This window comes from Danio aesculapii, chromosome 10 (assembly GCF_903798145.1).
Source record: "Danio aesculapii chromosome 10, fDanAes4.1, whole genome shotgun sequence".
NCBI classification, from domain to species: Eukaryota; Metazoa; Chordata; class Actinopteri; order Cypriniformes; family Danionidae; genus Danio; species Danio aesculapii.
Genome location: NC_079444.1, coordinates 28430533 through 28449555, shown reverse-complemented (window position 1 = coordinate 28449555; position 19023 = coordinate 28430533). Strand labels below are relative to the sequence as shown.

Genomic DNA, 19023 nt, shown 5'->3' with positions numbered 1-19023 from the left:
ACTTCTAAAAGAGAGCCTAAGGAAAATGAACGAACGAACGAATGAATGAATGAATGAATGAATGAATGAATGAATGAATGAATAATAATAATAATAATAACAATAATAATAATAATATGAAATAATTCAGCAATAACATATTTGTCTAATCTATATACTTTCAATGTCCATCAATTCAACAAAACAATCACCATCTAGACTTTCTAAATAGACTGAAATATATTAATTTTGTTTCTCAGATATTTTGGATAGATTTAATAGGCCTAACATGATTTTAAACCAAGTATTTGTTTCATGGCCCTCTAAACTACAATTCAGCGGTAAGAAATTAATTTCTTATATACTACAAAAATGAAAGACAATTACTTATTAGAGCTTATAAATAGGGCAAACATCACTATTGCTATATATACTTTGATTTTGTAATGATTTAAAAAAGAAAAAAAAAACTGAGCAATGTTATAAACTGCAACATAGATTAAAAAACAGATCGACTTGCACTGAACGAGAAGATTCAGATCATATTTATGGAACACAATATAGTAACTAACTACGTGATTGTTAAAATAACTATTGATAATAATTACAATTATTATTAGATTTTCTTACATTAAAATAACATATATATATATATATATATATATATATATATTATAATATGTATGTGTGTGTATATATATATATATATATATATATATATATATATATGTATGTGTGTGTATATATATATGTGTGTGTATATATATGTATATATTTATATATATATATATATATATATATATATATATATATATATATATATATATATATATATATATATATATATATATATATATATATATATATATATATATATATAGTATAATGTTATACAAAAAATAAACACTAACATTCAGCTAACGTAAAGAACATTTGGTTCTGGGAACCAAAAAGGTGTAGGAGGGTATTTCAGTAGATATACTTCATTAGCTAAAACCTAAAATCTAAGCTAAAGTGTTTTGCCTTTTTTTCCCCCACAGAACCGTTTGCTAGTTTTCGCTATGTAGGCAAATATTTGTCAGTCAATGACAACAGCAGAAACCTTCAGTAACTTACAGAGTGCCAGTAATACTCGTCACTTCTGCTTTCGCTGGTGTTTTACCTGAGAGAATACCAACTTCCTCCAACCATGCAGCCATTTTGATACTGCTGCATTTCTAGTTGTTGCTTTTGTTGGTGCCACGTCTTGTCAACGTCATTAACAAGACAAATCAGCTGGTTTTGTTTGCTTTGAAAAGGAATTTGAGTAGTTAGCGCTTTCTCTCCTGAAATGCTGTCACAAAATAATCAAGAAACAATGTGACGCGAGGATTGTTTTTTTAAAGCTTAAATTGTTATTATTAAAATTACTATTAATGGTTGCACAGAATGTGACACATGAGGATTGCTGTATTTTGGCAGTGTTGTTGTTGTTGTTGTTGTTGAATAAAATATTTCATATAAATGCAATATAAAATATGTAATATACAGTTGAAGTCAGAATTATTTGCCCCCGTGAATTATTAGCTTAAAATATATTTTAAAATATAGCTTAAAAGGGCTAATAATTTTGAGCTTATTAAATGGCTTTTAAAAAATTAAAAACTGCTTTTATTCTAGCAAATAAAACAAATAAACTTTCTCCAGAAGAAAAAATATTATCAGACATACTGTGAAAATGTCCTGAATCTGTTAAACATCGTTTAGGAAATATTTGAAAAAGAAGGGGGCTAATAATTCTGACTTCAACTGTATATGTATATATAACGGCCACGGTGGCGCAGTGGGTAGCACAATCGCCTCACAGCAAGAAGGTTGCTGGTTCGAGCCCTGGCTGGGGGGTTTGCATGTGTTTCCCCCACAGTCCAAACACATGCGCTATAGGTAAATTAAAAAACTAAATTGACCGTAGTGTATGTGTGTGAATGCAAGAGTTTATAGGTGTTTCTCAGTGTTAGATTTCGGCTGGAGGGCCATCCACTGCATGAAACATATGCTGGATAAGTTGTCGGTTAATTGCGCTGTGGCAACCCCTGATTAATAAAGGGACTAAGCCGAAAAGAAAATGAATATATATAAAAAATTATTAAGCTAAAATAAATCGCAATCATTTCCTTTACAGCCTTTTTGATGATACAGAATTTTGAGTTGTTGCATTTCTCATTAACTTTATTAACTGATAGGATAGTGCTTGTCTGTTTCCAGCAAGCACACAACATCATAAGATGTTAATATTAGGTTAGATTTAGGTCATGACGTCAGGTGACCAAAATTTTATGTCTAGCCAACGTCTAAAGACAACGTTATTTTGATGTCTAATAACGACGTCAATTTACATTGATATTTGGTTAATTTTAGGTTGTATTGGTAAGTGACCAAAATCAAACACCCAATAGACATCATAGTGGTAATGTCCACACAACGTCAAGGAGTAACATAAGACGTTGATTTCAGGTTGGACGTTGGACAATGGCATTGGGTTCTGCATCAAGCCGATTTTCATTTCCAAACAAAATCCAACGTCCCCACGACATTGGGGTACATTGCGGTACAACGTAAATATGACGTTATGTTGATGCCCTGAGGGTTAATAAAACAGGACAAAAGCACTAAAATGGCTAAATAAAAACTTTTACATATTTAAAACTAGGGCTGCACGATATTGGAAAAAGCTATATTTTTTTATTCTGCGATTATATATTACAATATGAATACAATTTTACTAGATTAGTTGCATAACTATTTGCAAAAATTGATTGGGATGATTCTGTTGGGGAGTGCATATGCATAATATTGTTTCGTTGTTTTCCGAGAAGTTGAACTATATTCAGGGATACAGTACTTAAATAATCAAATGTAAAATAATGCTGTATAGTCTTCGTTTTATAAACAATTCAATAAAATTAATCTTTTAATTTGTCAAAGTTACAAACTCTACAATTTCTTAAGCCTGAATGCTTTTAAAATCCATTTGTTACAATGAAATACTACTTGAATAAAGTCAGAGACCATTTTTTAATTTAATATATATTGTTTCAATCAGCAATGAATTAAAATACACTCAAAAATGTGTGAAACAGCTAAATTATTGGGTTTTACTCAGGGAAAACTTAATTGTTTTATGTTCAATCTACTTATAAAAACTAATAAGGTAAGTTAATTCCTTCATGTTGTCCCAACTCTAATCAATTGTGTGGAACCCAATGTTTTTCACGGTGTAGGATCCAAATTGATAATTTTATTGTATTTTTATATTATTTAAAGCAAGTACAAACGACCAATTTGAAAGATGGTGATAATGTAGCATTTACTTTGCCATTACTTTGTAATAAATGACTAATTCTTAAAATCAACAGTCCCACATTAAAGTAAAATGGGTTGTGTATGATTTGAACAAAATACTGACTCTATGCTGCTTCAAAAGAAGGAAAGTGGTCCTGCACAGTGCAGCTTGCTTATAAAAAATCTTCATTAACTGCAAAAAACCTTCTAGCAAGTGCATAGCAACACCCTTGCACCTCCCATAATACCCTATTAGTGTCACATCACGTTTTGCATGTTCAAACATCACTTTCCTAATGCTCTTCTTCGTTTCAGTGGTTATAATGTGTGTGTTTGTGTGTCCCTATAGCAGATCTCTTCCAGTAGGTCTCCGTCAGCATCTGAAGGGAGACAGTGTGGCCAGTCGGCTCTTTTCCAGCTCGCTGAGGTACATCAACATCCCACACACACAGGATAATGAAAGATTACAAGACATGAGGATGAATCTTGTGCTGCATGCAGTATTTGATATTATAGTGCAGAATTAAAGATCAGTGAGGCAGTGGCTGGTGTTGACCGGTTGGCATGGACAGTGGCAGGCAATGTTATGTAATGAGTGCTAGGATGATTTTGATGCATATGCTGCCACCTGGTGGGTGTTTATATATTATAAAGTCACTAAAAATTACCTGATGTGTTGTGTTTTAGTTTATCATATGGGTGGGGGGATGGAAAATACTTAACATTTATCACTGTATTAAACTTGAATTAGTCTTCAGGTAAAAAAGCTTTATTATTGTCATTTACTTAAGTCGTGTAATGCAGGGGCTCCCAAACTTTTCAGCCCGCGACCCCAAAAATAACAATTCCAGTGACTCGCGACCCCCACTATCCTCGGAGGTGGTTATAAACCTATAAATATTGCACACAACGATACACACAAACACACACCAAAAAGCCTGTTTAAACACAAGCATATGGACAACACTAAGTGCAACAGTCTAGCAACAGGATACTTTTTTATAGTCAATTATTCATTTGTTAAATTTAATATTAACCTTACCTGTTGAGACTGATGGACACAATGTTTACAGCACAAGTCTATTCTTGGTTTAATTTTCGAGACCACCACTTAAAGATCATTCTCAATGTTCATTCATGGTGTTTATTTTTAATGTAGCCTATGTGAGTGCCATACAGGTGTTAAAGTTTAACATCGTGCCGTAAAATCAATCTGCTGCAGCAAAATCACGGAAGAGGTCACAATCCAATGGAAAAAAACAACTAATTGAAAGCCTGATAGGTTTTTATTTGCACAGTTTTTTTTAAATAACTATTAAATACTATGTTTAATCTTCTGATGGTTATGGATAAAATATGGTCATTCTAATAGTTTAATAAAATTTATTTGATTTTTGGAAATCACCTAGTGAAGCCCAACCCCTCATTGTACCGCAACCCCCACTTTGGGAACCACTGATACAATGTATAAAAATTACCAGTTGTATATAATATGTATTTGCTGAACGAACATTGTAATATGTTAAAGCAATTATTACATATTGTTTTAATGATATTTAGATGTTTTTAAGGAAAACGAGGAAGAAATATTGATAAAGAATGGTATTTGTGACAATGAAATACTACTTGAATAAAGTCAGAGACCATTTTTTTAAGTGAAATATATTGTTTCACTCAGTAGTCAATTAAAATACAATCAAAAAATATGTTTTCCATTTGTTCAACCTACTTTATTTACTTTAGTTTAAAATGAGCTGAAACAACACAATTGTTGAGTTTTATTTGGGTACAACTTTATTGTTTTATGTTCAATCTACTCAAATTTGTAAAAACTAATATGTTAACTTAATTCCTTCATGTTGTGCCAACACAAATTGATTGTTCAGAACCCAATATTTTTCACAGTGTAGGATCCAAATTTATAACATTTTATTTTATTTTAAATTAGGGTAATTTTATTGAAGTTTTATATTATTTAAAGGTGCTGTATTAAGTTTTTGACTCCTAAAGCATAAAAATGCCATAATATGTTTGCAGATATTTAAGAAACATGCTAAGTAAACATTCTTGTTTATCTGAAAAACAATGCTGAAGTCAGATATTCTGCTTTGAAAATGTCTGTTACGTGACTGAAATGCGACCTTTAGTGGACAGTAGCAGACTCTGAAATGAGACTCAGTTTTAGAGTTCCATATGAGGTTATTAATTAGCAAATAATATAAATATTACAAACGTAAACATTAGGAGAGGAGATTACATTGTAACCCTGTCTCCTAACAACATACTACGTAATGAAATTTGCATTGATAAGCAATTTGGCTGTTTGTGTCAGACTAAACAACAGAAATTTAAAAACAGCCATTCAGAAGCACAGAATAGTGCACTTACTGCACCCCATCGAAATGGTAAGACTTATAATAACATTAAACATTATTTAATGTACATGCTGAGTCACTGATATGTGTTGGTTTGCATTATTTCACAGCTCTCAAATTCAATTTCAAACAGTTTATTTTATTTTCAAGATCTGAGGTGAACTATCTGCTGCTGCCTTCAGTAGTATGGCATTAAATGTCATATAAAATGTCATTCAAACTCATATCGTTAGCATTCAACATTGAATAAAGCACATCGAGTGTACCTGAGGTGATTTATTGTCAGTTTATTCGCTTGTATCCGGCTGCAAGAAATAGAAGCCATATACAGTATATTGATTTGAGGTGTTGGTTACAACAAAAACTCCTTTTAATATGGCAAATATTTCTTCTATCGCATGTCGTTGCTTTTATATAGAACACAATTTAAATCAGCTTTCAGGCTCGATAGTCAGGCACACTCTTGTTAGTCCTTAATCTGGCAACCTGCACTTGAATTAGTTTTGATCCAGGAATGCAATACCTAGTTCAACCACTGAGTGTCAAACTTACAGATTGCACCTTTAATGCAAGTATAAATTACCAATTTGACATATGGTGACAATGTAGCATTTAATTAGCAATTACTTTACAATCAATTACAAATGTTTTTAAATCAACGACCCAATATTAAAGTAAAATGGCTTATGAACACAATTTCATTTAAACGTTCATACAGATTATATGACATCCAATAGCCTATTACAGTGTTTCCCAATCCTGTTCCAGGAGGCACACCAACAGTACAGTCTCCCTTATCTGACCCATTCATTTCAGATTTTGGAGTCTCTTCTAATGTTCTGATGAGTTGATTCAGGTGTGTTTGATTGGAGAGAGCTTGAAAATGTGTACTGCTGGTGTGCCTTTGGGAACAGGGTTGGGAAACACTGGCCTATTAGACGTGAATATCAATACCACTGTTTCTTTTCATCACAAAGCTCCGTAACATGATGTCATTGTCTGTCCATATATAGATGTGTTTGGCCTCTGAGGCTGAAAAGATGGAAGCTCGATCCTCTCAGCCGTCTGGCGGTTCTTCCTCTCTATGTGCTCAGAGTAGCACAGAAATCCCAGACCGCGAGGAGCAGAAAGAAGCTTCTGAGCTTCCTCTCACCACATCTTCATGCTCATCCTCCTCTACCTCCGGCTCCACCTCTTCTACCCCTACTGAAACCAGCCCATGTAAAACACCCAAGAAGAAGAAAAAGAAGAAAGAAAACAAGGAGTCGGACGAAAATCCGGCTTCGCCCAAAAAGATGAAGAAACGGCAGTCGCCCGAGTCGGACCTGGACAGCGTGACGTTCACCATCGAAGCGGTAGTGAAAGGAGCTTGGGGTTCAGAAGAGACACCCAAGAAGAAATCCCGTCCCTCAGAGAGCGAAAGCAGCCCGACTGCGGAACAGTCTCCGTCTGTGAAGAAGAAAACAAAACCCAAACCAAAAAAACAATTGAAGTTAAAAGACGACGTCATGGAAGAAGAGGAAGAAGATGCAGACAAAATTGCAAATAAGCCTCAGGATGTTGAGATGATTACCGAGGAAGCTCCCATGACCCCTAAAACAGAGTGTGAGGATGAATTGGACGTAAAAGTGGAGCCCCCTAGTGGCATGGAGGATGCACTGTTGCAATTCTCTCCCATGGAGCCAACAGAAGTGGACGAGAAAGAAGACTCAGATGCTAAACCACTTGAAAGCAGACAGGATGATAAAGACCCAGAGGTGAAGCAGGAGGTCTGTGGGTCCAGGAAGTCTGAGAGAAGCTGTAAAGGAGCTCTTTATAAGACTCTGGTGTCTGAAGGGATGCTCACATCGCTGAGAGCAAATGTAGACAGAGGTAATGCGTCCTGCTTTTGGTTGATTTTATCATATGCTGGATGTGAAACTGATTACCCGTTACTTCCAATTAATAATGTGGGGCAAATAGTAGCATGGAAAAAATATACTTCCCATTTTTGACGCCTCTGTTTTATCCTCTGCAAAAGTGTCAACACCACAGAAAGAGTATAAATTCTGCTTTCTAGCGTTTTATCCAAGAAAGAGGGTCATTGGACTTCCACTGTAGAACTGAAGATATGTTCATTTGAACTCCTATTGTACTGAATTTAATTTAGTTTTTACCCTTAAGGGAATAGCTCTAAAAATAAACCAAATCATTTACTCACCCTCAAGTGACTACAAGTCTTCATGAGTTAATGAGATTGTATGTGTGTGTGTGTGTGTTAAACACAAAAGAAGAGATTTCAAAGAATGTTGGAAACTGGTAGCTTTTGTCATCGATACTGTGATCATACCTGTCAACATTGGTATGTGAAAATAAGAGATATGCCCACCATAATAAGGGACCCCCCCCCTAAAAATCCCAAAATTAGATTTATTCGATTGCTTTCCTAACCTCTTATGCTCATTTAGGACAAAATTAGATGTGTTTGAAAAAAACCCTACAAAGATCGACATCTTCAGATGTTATTATTATTGATTATGTGTATAAGTCTGTTCAAACACGCACCCAAAACCCAGACTTTCACTCTGCTTCAGATCGTGTGTACAGAATCAGTTTGGGAAACAGCATCTATTTATCACTATGGAGCGCGTCAGTTTTGTGGATTGCATAGGAGAGGCAATGGCAGCTGTAATGAAAAGCACATGAATCACGCCGTTTTTATATTCATTTCAAAGTGTTTTCATGTAAAGTTTCATGTAAGTGTTTCAAGTAAAATGAAAGGACAGAACTGACTCCCATTTAAGAGCAAGGGGCGTCCCTGGGTGGTTCGGCGGTATGGGTTGCGTATAGGGAGGGTCGGCTCTTTAATGTTTATTGCCACTCTTCTGAGAAAGAATTTAAAATATGGGAAAATACCTTTACGGGATGATAGCAGGATAGAACTGTACAATATGTGAGAATCCAGGGAAAAACGGCAGGGTTGACAGGTATGACTGTGGTAACATTCTCCAAAATATCTCCTTTTGTGTTTTAACAGAAAAAAAGACAGTTTTGCATTAAGAGGATAGAGTGGATATCATGACAGAATGTTTTGCTGAACTATCCTTTTAAGATGGCCATGATCTTAAATGATTCAAAGTAAAAGTGAAAGAATGTATGAATGAATGAAAACACGTGTTTCTGATTTGTTTTCCAGGGAAAAGAGGTTCCATGAGAGGGAGTGTGTCGGATCACGAGGGCAGCTGGAATGACGAGAACTGGGGATTTTCTCAAGCTGCTACCAGCAACCCGAAGAAACTCAAGAAGTCCAAGTCTAAAGATGAAACCACCCCAGGGTGAGCTGGAATTTCTCCATCACATTATTCACTGATGATGCAGAAATTATTCTTGTACAAGAGTTTTTTTTTGTTTGTTTTTATTCCTCTTATTGAGGCCGCTTTTAACTAGCTGATTGATCAGGTTATAAAAAAAATTCAAAAATAAAAGCATTTTTCCATAAACATAATCTCCAAAACACTGAAATATAAACATGTCGTGGATTAAAGTGACGTCTATGAAAATGTATATCTTTATACAAGCATATTGCTGTTGATTGCTAAGTAAAAGTGTAGTTGTGCTAAATATTGTAAAACGTTTTTTATTTGCTCTGTATTTCAATTGTATGATTTGCGATAACACAAGGCTTATTAAGGAATGTACAGAAAAATGACAGTTAGTCAAACACAAGAGAAACTGAAAAATATTAATAACTTTAATATACTGTCTTTCAGCTTATTCCCATTTTCATCAGTGGTTGCCACAGCGTAATAAACCACAAATTAACTGTAATATAAGTGTGATACAATAGAACTAGATTATATAAATAGTATGCTTCTTGAGTTTTTTTGTTGTTTATGCACTTTATGCATGGTAAAATTGAACACAATTTAAGCTGATAAGCTTGCAAAAATACATACTTCCCCTTTTTGACACCTCTGTTTTATTCTGCAAAAGTGACAACACCACAAAAAGAGTTGAAATGGTGCTTTCTAGCATTTTATCTGAGGCCCCATTTACACTGCCAGTAAATGAGACCCAATTTCGATTTTTTTTTTTTGCTCATATGTGACACAGATCGTATATACCGCAATATATACTGAATAAATAACAATATATACTGCAATATAAACCGCATAAAAACATATCACAATGTCAGATTTTTCCAATATCATGCAGCCCTACATTGAAGGCTAAGGAAGCTAACCAACATGCTTAGTTTCTCAAACAAACCCACTGTTTAGCCTTGTAAGAGCTCAAGGTTTAGTCAGTGAATTTATTTTGTTTTGCCTGTGTGTACATTTTTAGCCATAATTGTGTATTATAAATCACCAAGGACTAAAAAATAAGGTTAAATAAGTTTAATTGTTGTAAACTAACTTGACACATTTCTCGGAAGCAGTCCGTTTCTGTGCATTAGATGAGTAACTCTTTACGCAGCCTAACATTACACATTTCAAGCATGCACCATACTCATATTTACCACCCCATGATCATAGTTTAGTAGTATACAGTTCCATTGTATGTCACCGTGCAAGACTGAAGAGTTCATCTAGAAGAGCATGAATCCAGGTGAGCAGACGCTGCACACAGACGCCTAATGCTTTACTATCTATAAACCTCCAGACTAGGAAAGCTTGAGGAGGAGTTCGAGAAAAAGTTCAACAGCTTACCACAGTACAGCCCCCTGACATTTGACAAAAAGAGTGTGGCAGTCACCAAGAAGAAAAAAAACAGTACGCCCAGCCCTCCTGAACCGCCCAAAACCTGCAAGGGTGAGTGCGCTGAATGCATGGAAACTGACATCACTTCCTCAAGGCCCACACGCACTCCTCATTTCCTCATTGGCTTTACTTTCTTAGGAACTAGTCATCTCATGTTCAGAATGACATGATCTCCATCTAACATAGCATGCTGTGTTGTATTTTTTATTTTATTTTTTTGCTATTTTATTGCTTTTGAAATTAGGTTCATCCTCATCTCAGAAAAAGACCTTATTCCACAAGATAGTGAACAAGTACAAACACAGGAAGGAGAAATCCAGTGGCGCAGACAAAGGTGAAACTGCACAGCCATTAGAAACTGTTCTTCATTTTCTGTTCAAACGTCACGAGTGTGTGTGTGTGAGTGTTGGAAACTGTGCCCGTTTTGTGTTGGTTGTTGTTTGTCCGTGGTTTAGTCTGGTGTTTCAGTATTTCCTGCCACAAAGAATTGAACGTGGTCATATCTAGGTCATTGTACACTTTTCGTTACTTATATGGTCACACGTGCCACCTTTATGTAAATACTATCACGCAGTATGCCGCATTAAAGCTAGATGAATCCTATTTTGTATACCTAAAGCATCATTTATTGTCAGGATGTCTGCATTGTGAAGTTGTTTCTCCTATTTTATTTATTCATGTATTTATTTATTTATTTTAGAAGTCGCCATGTTTGAGCCTGTGGCTACAGAAAGCAGTCCAGCGGTAAAGTCGAGCAGTCCATGTGTGTCTCCTTCTCCCGAACCGCAGAAGGTTTTGGACATACCTGTGGGCAGTCAGAAAAGGAAGGCCAGGAAGAATAAAATCACACATTTGGTGCGCACGGCTGATGGTCGTGTTTCACCTGCAGAGGGTGAGCTAAGCCACAGTTTCCTGTTGCATAGTTTTATTGATCACATCTCAGTTGCTAACTGAGTCCAGAGACGTCGTGTACTCTTCAAACCATAGGTCTCAAACTCAATTCCTGGAGGGCCGCAGGTCTGCACAGTTTTGTTCCAACCCTAATGAAACACAGCTGATTCAACTAATCAAGGTGTTCAAAACTACTAGAGACTATTAACCAGGTGTGAGTTGGAGGTGGTTGAAGCTAAACTATGCTGAGCTGTGGCCTTCCAGGAGTTGATTTTGAGACCATTGCTGTAAACTAATAATTCAAATGCTTTTTTTCCCTTTATATTGGAATGTCTTAATTATTTTTTTCTGAGTAAAATTGACCATTATTTATAGAAAACACACAAAATTTAATTCAGTTTAACAGTAGTTTATGCATTGAATAATGTAATGTGCCGTTTGATGACATAACCTAATTCACTGTCATTTTAAATGAATTCTTTGCCACTCTCTTTCAACATTCTAGGTTTTACCTGTCTGTTTGTAAGATGTTTGAATCAATTTACTAAATAATCTATAATTTATTTATTAATATATTATTATAAGTGAAGTTTTACAAAAATTTAATAGTTTGAATCAAAATTTAACATTATTTCTTAAATGTTTTGACATTTTATTGTCACTTAAGTTATTAATATGTTATAGCATAATAATATTTTAAATATGGAGGCGACACGGTGACTCAGTGGTTAGCAAGAAAATCGCTGGTTTGAGTCCCACTGGGCCATTTGGCATTTGAATGTTCTCCCTGTGTTGGCGTGGGTTTCCTCCGAGTGCTCCGGTTCCCCACAGCCCAAAGACTTAATGCAAGAGTGTATGGGTGTTTCCCAGTGCTGGGTTGTGACTGGAAGGGCATCCTCTGCTTAAAACATATGCTGGATAAGTTGGTGGTTCATGGCAACCCCTGATTAATAAAGGAACTAAGCCGAAAAGAAAATTAATGAATGAAAATTAATATGGAATAACACTAGTGTTTAATAGTTTACTTTTGTTAATTTTATTAAGTTATTACAGTAACCCATTTAATGGAACTTTTTGCAATTTGTGTTGTGTTTTTGTTTTGCATTGTAGAGAAAAAATGTTGTATATATAAATAAATAAAATAAAGCTAAATGTCTTAAATTTCAAAAACTTTTCTAATAAACTTCCTTTGTTTATGTAAAGCTACCCAATCGGTCCAACACACATCAAATCACCAACAATCCATCTCAATAAAACTTTTAGCAAAACTCTATAACTAATATAACTATATAACTATAGTTATAGTTAATATAACTAATATTATTTTATTTATTGTTTATTTGACATGGACATCACAATTACACTGGACAAACGAAATGCAATTTAAGTGTTTTAGCAGATTTACTAATTCTCAACGCTTCTCCAAGAGAGGCTTGATATAAAATAAAAATCAAATAAATACATATACACAACATTATAATTCCTTACAGGAAATTTCTATAAGGCAAAAGCAAAAACGCTTTTTTTAAAGCTTTTTTTAAGTTGCATGTGTACAACTAGGGTCTGCTTGATATGACACCATATTTAAAATACAAGACCAAAAATTACTGCTTAGAATTTGTTTCTTGATGGGGCAAGTACATTTTTTTTCTTTCTGCTGGCCCATTAAGAAAATCCTTAGCGTTTAACCCTATACAAGTCTGAAATTTCATTCTTGATGGTCTTAAAAAGTCTTAAATTTGACTTGGTGAAACCTGCAGAAACCCTGTTACATTTAATTGGTTTATTCTCTATAGGCAACATTTATTATTAACAAACCTCATTTCATTCAGTTAATTTAAAGCCAACCTGAAACCTTCAGAATGTGGGAAATGAGCTTTATAAATTTTCACGTGCCTCTTTCATTCAGCACATTTGGTGATCTGGGTTTCTGATATGACAGTGTTTTTCAAACAGAAAACGGTAAAGCTGACGCATGGTGCAATAACAAAACTTAACCACTGATTCCACAGTAGATTGCAGACATGTTTGTAACACATGTACCACAACCAGAAATTAAAAATAGGGTTGGCCAATAAAAGCTCTGATAAAACCAACCACATTAACAGGGTCACTTCAACTCAGTATGGTGGAACTTAGGTCACTGATATGACTGGATTCTTCAAAATCATTTCTCTGTTGCAGCAGAAGACAAATCTAAGGATCAGACCAAGAATCAAGATGAAAAGCCATTCACTCAAGAGACATTATGCAATAGAGGGGTTTGCTGCACTGACCCGAGATCAGCAGAAGCAGACTTGACGGATGCGTCCGGCAGCCTCCCGGCCTTCTTCAGCTTAGCTGCTCTCGCTGAGGTTGCGGCCATGGAGAATGTGCACAGGTAGGTTGTGCGGTGTTTATTGTGTAGGAAATTATTGTGACAGTTAGCTAATATGACGTTAACATGACATTATCATAGTTAAGTCATACATATAATACACTAACAAACACATTTTCATCTGTGAAAGGTCAAAAAAGGATTTTTTTTTATTGCAAGTGACGATATGTTGACCTTTCCAAAATGGCAGCCCTGTCAATGTGTCTGTAGCGGTCAATACAAATCAATGCATAAAATATAATGCTTAATGAAAGTGTTTATAAGCATTGTTTTGTTTACAGTGGTTACCAGGGTAACTGGAATATTTCTGTCATTCCATAAGCACCACCTACTTGAATGGATTTGCGTTTTAATATATGGTTTAAATAACGGGTCATCAAACCAGCGTCCTGCAAATTTTAGTGCCAGCTTCCCTCAACACACCTGCCTGGAAGTTTCAAGAGCTGTATACAAAATCACCCCTATACCCTATTCATTATTCCCTACTTTACAGTAATACACACCCCACGACGCTTAAAGGAATCAGTGAAAACTAGTGAATGAATTGGAGCTGTTTTGTTTGTGCTTTGTTGGTTGATCGATCAGATAGACAGATTCGATTTGTAACTTCTTGGTCAGACCCTGTGATTGTTCATCTAATAGACATTTAAACACAATGGTGTGGTTTAAAGGAGGCTAAATTTGGGCTGTCAACAATATTGTCCAGAAGTAGACTAGTTATCAAACAGACAGATTAGACAGACTTCACATGGGTGGCCATTCACATCTGTGTATCTAATGATCCCCCTAGTTTAGGGCTATTCTTAGACGTCTGTTGGATTTTCACTGACAGCCCAAATTTAGCCTTGTTTTAGTCAAGTTGTTTATGTCTTGACTTATATTAGATGTTAATTAGACTTCTTGCTGGGATATTAGTACTGAAACAAAGTATTTTGATTGCTGTTATGTATACAAACATTATTTTAACAATAGAATTATCATTTATTTAGAAACTTGCACCTATAGGATACAATCTAGTGGTCAGATTGGGATTATGTGGCCAGGGCTACATTTCGCAAAGCATTAAATAGGTTTACTTGCAGCTTGTGCTGACAAATTCACCAGAGTTCCATTGTCTACCATTTTCTGAATCGCAAGTACATTACTGGGCTATGTTTTCTCATATGTGTCATTTACACATCCTCCTGTGCATGTTCACAAGAAACCAACCAGCTTGTCTTGCATATATCGCTGTGAGGTTGACGAACCAGGAAGAATTGTAGTGGGTTTTCTATGGATGGTAATGTGACAAAACCTACAATAAAATGGTGGCACTACTTGCTGATGTAAAGTGCAAAGTGATAATTTATAGTGATGGATCTTGCGACTGACCTGCACCCTTCCCTAAACCCAACCGATAGTGTTTTCAAAAGTAAAGAAGTAGAAAGAAGTGCATTGTAGCCATCTTGTTTTACCACAATTTCAGATTGCTTTTTTACTTGGTTTCTAGAACCGTTCTTCGCTGGACTCAAACTCCAACGTTATTTGTCGATAATATGTCCCTGTAAACATTGGTAGCAATAAAAGGAACAAAAGTTGTCATTTTACTCAGAACCTGTAGGAAAACATATGCTGAAGCATGCACTTTTTACGGTTTTGCAAAAATGTATTCCTGGGCTTGTGACCTATTTCTAACGAGCTTACATTGAGAAATTCATTCAGAGAACTCTCACAGTGTGGTGTGGGTATTCTCTAGCCACTGACTGTACACCGGCTCTACACTAGTTTATTGCAGTGCATTGAGGGATTGATTGAGTGCACTTCAGAACATCCACTATGGTTTCAGACTCCACTACAAATGGCTGCTCCCTTAAATAAATTAACTTGTTAGCAGAAGTTCAAGAGCAGGACCACGCCCCATTTTACCTCCTTATCCAATCACCTACTCCCTAAACTTATTTAAAGTAGATCAGTCCTCTAGCATTGTTCATCTTATTCTCTCGAACCCACTGTTCCTCCCTCTATTTTCTTGTTTTCCATTAACAATCATTATAATCCTTTCTTCCCTCCCAGGTTAAATTGGGGTCGTCCTTATCACTCTATCAAAAAATTTAACACAGGCTCATTCTGAAAATGAAGCCCTATATACGTTTCTGGAAATCACAAATTATATAGCCAGAAGTACGTATGGCTGCATTTCGTCTTTAAAACGAATGCTGTGGGCTGGTATGATGCCGTTCCTTTTTGCACTTACTAGCTGACTGCTTACCTGTGTATGGACAGCTTTCCCGCAGTTACCAGTTTGTCCAGTTAGCTCGCCATGTATGTTGGCGGACTTGAGAGGCAGAGAAGAGTTGACCACAACGACGGGGTTTGAGTCCAGCGAAGAACAGTTCCAGATTGGTGCTTTTAAAAACTCTATTAGTTGGGTTTAGGGAAGGAGGAAGGTGGGTCAGTCGATCGGTCGGTCAGTAAGTCAGTCAGTCAACAGCGGCCTCTGGTGGATTTACGTGAGAACAGCAGGTACGAATGGCACTTTTTTATCATTAAAGATCTCAAAAAGCGTACACAGCAGCCTTTGGTGGATTCGTAAAAACAAAAACTGCAAAAAAACGTAGCTCCTGGGACGTATTTTGGTGCTCTCCAGAAATGAATATAGAGGTACGTTTTCAGAAGGAGCCTGGTTTGAAAATATTACAGAGACGATACCCCCACTCTGGGTCTCTGGGCATCATTGTAGGATGCCCTGTCAGCCTATCTACTTATTCATTATTCTCTTACTTCCATTTCCCTTTATCTCACTGTTCCCTTACCAACCCTCCTCCATCTCTTTTCATCCATACTTCCCTGCAAGATGAAAGGTATAGAGGGTGATTTGGAATACAGCCAAGTATTCCTAGTAAGACCTTTATTAGCTTCTTCAGGTGTGTTTGATTAGGGTTGACCCTTCGTTTAAATGCTAAAATGAAGTTAATCACTCTGTAAAATGTTCTCATTTTTGATCGTTTAAAATGTACATTTACAGAATTAATTTTATTTGCGTATAGTTTTTAAAAAGTTAAACACACTTATATCTCAAAGGCCCATGTGTTTGTTGCAGAGCCCAGCGTGCTGTGAGCATCCCGACTGAAGCTCAAGTGAAGGACATGGCTCCTGTGCTGATTTCCTGTGCGGACCAGTGAAGCCTCAGCCAGGCTTGGACCGACCGGGCTCGTGTACAGACATGCTGGGGCCTTATTCTTGACCCTCTGCCCTCAACGCTGGGGGGAAAGAACGAACGAGAGCGAGCGAGACTGGAAAAGGGATGAAGGAAGTTGTGAGACGGATGAACATGCTTTATCCCAGAAGCCTTCACCCTAAATCCAATCCCCATCCTCCCTCCCTCCCTCTCACCCCCTCAGGGCCCCTGGGGGAGCCAAATCTGGTCCCTTAGCCTGTTTCCTCTGGTGGCTTTTGGACCAGTTATCAGACTTATTTTTGTTTGTTTGTTTTCAATCTGCAAGAAATGGCTACTATTTAAGGTCAAGTTTTGCCTACAAAAGTGCATTTGAAGCAAGTGCTCCCTCTTCGTCTTTCTCTTTTTAACCTTTCCGTTCCTGGCTAGCTTCATTGCACAAACGTAGTCTCTCTTTTTTTTTCTTTTTTTTTTACTCAGCAGCGCACATCTCTCAGTCAAAGGAACGTTTTGTGGCTTCCTGCCCCCTTTTTCCTGCTTGTGATGAGAGAGAGAATGAGCTGCTCAACCTCAGCCTCGTACCTCACAAACCTGTTCAGATTCATTTCTGCACAGAAGCACCACCTTCACCTTCATAATGCACAGTCAATGCCTAGATGCCTCTTTCTTTCAAGCAATGACCCTCAGTGTCTCCGGTGCCTCTGTAGATGGGAGTCAGTCAGAGGCAAACCACCTGTTTTCCTCTTGCAAACAGAAGCCATGGTTTAGGGTGGGAAGTCGGATTTTGTGCAAGAAGTGCTGTGGTCACAGGCAAACCTATATTAGAAGGGTCCAAAATTAGCACTTGCTCTGCGTCAAATATTTATCAATTGTATATATGTGTGTGTATATATATATGTATATGTATATACACATATATGTATTAATATGTATATGTATAAATTAATATAAGCTAATTGTTCAAAAGTTTTGGGTCTGCAAGATGTATTTTGAAAGTCTTTTATGCTCACTATTTTAATATGATACAAATAGTAATATTGTGAAATATTATTACAATTTAAAATAGTTTCTATCCTAATAGATTTTAAAATGTAATATATTCCTGTAATGGCAAAGCTGAACTTTCAGGAGTTTTCAGTGTCCTTCAGAAGTCATTCTAATAAGTTCATTTGGTGCTCAAGATACATTTCTTCCAATTGTTATTATTATTGTTGAGTAGTTGTGCTGCTAAATTTTTATTTGTGGAAACTGTAATATGTGTATTACTTGATTTGTTTTAATGAATGGAAAGTTCAGCATTTACTAATAGAAATGGGATAACAGTAATGTCACTTTTGCTCACGTACACTACCTGACCTAAGTCTTGTCGCCTATCCAAGTTTTAGGAGCAGCAAATAATAATTTGACTTCTAGTTGGTCATTTGGTATCAGAAGTGGCATATATGAAAGGCAAAGGCCTCTAGGTTACACTTATTTCACCAAAATTAAATATGATCATGCCGTGTTTTTTAATGATTTAAATAGGACAGTAAGGTCTGACTTTTCTTAGACAAAAGTCTTGTCACTTAACAGAAATAATGTACAGTATAGAATATAAAGTCATGGTGCAGTGGAAGAAGAATTGATATTGTGTATGACTCCCATGAGCTTGAACAACTGCATCCATACATCTCTGCAATGACTCAAATAACTTATTAATGAAGTCATCTGGAATGGCAAAGAAAACATTCCAGAGGTCATCCAGATTCTTTGGATTCATCTTCAGTGCCTCCTCCATCTTACCCCAGACATGCTCAATAATGTTCATGTCTGGTGACTGGGCTGGCCAATCCTGGAGCACCTTAACCTTCTTTGCTTTCAGGAACTTTGATGTGGAGGCAGAAGTATGAGAAGGATCGCTATCCTCGCTATCCTCTCCTGTGGTTTACAATGTAATGGGCAGCACAAATGTCTTAATACCTCAGGCTGTTGATGTTGCCATCCACTCTGCAGATCTCTCGCACGCCCCAATACTGATTGTAGCCCCCAAATCATGATTTTTCCTTGATCAAACTGATTTCTGTGAGAATCTTGGGTCCATGCAGGTTCTAATAGGTCGTCTGCAGTATTTGTAATGATTAGGATGCAGTTCAACAGATAATTCATCTGAAAAATCGACCTTCTGCCACTTTTTCAAATGATCAACTA

At 36.3% G+C, this 19023-nt stretch overlaps 1 protein-coding gene across 1 annotated transcript in view; it reads left to right on the top strand.

The window, feature by feature from the left end:
• LOC130235975 (HMG box transcription factor BBX) overlaps window positions 1–17802 on the top strand; it is a 48320-nt gene extending 30518 nt beyond the window's left edge. Inside the window, exons 10-17 of the mRNA XM_056466503.1 lie at window positions 3650–3727; window positions 6689–7547; window positions 8851–8989; window positions 10317–10465; window positions 10659–10748; window positions 11115–11306; window positions 13490–13685; window positions 16762–17802. Coding sequence (XP_056322478.1) covers window positions 3650–3727; window positions 6689–7547; window positions 8851–8989; window positions 10317–10465; window positions 10659–10748; window positions 11115–11306; window positions 13490–13685; window positions 16762–16843 — 1785 coding nt within the window. The 3' untranslated portion in view covers window positions 16844–17802. The remainder of the gene's footprint in view (window positions 1–3649; window positions 3728–6688; window positions 7548–8850; window positions 8990–10316; window positions 10466–10658; window positions 10749–11114; window positions 11307–13489; window positions 13686–16761) is intronic.
• Window positions 17803–19023: the final 1221 nt, after the last annotated feature.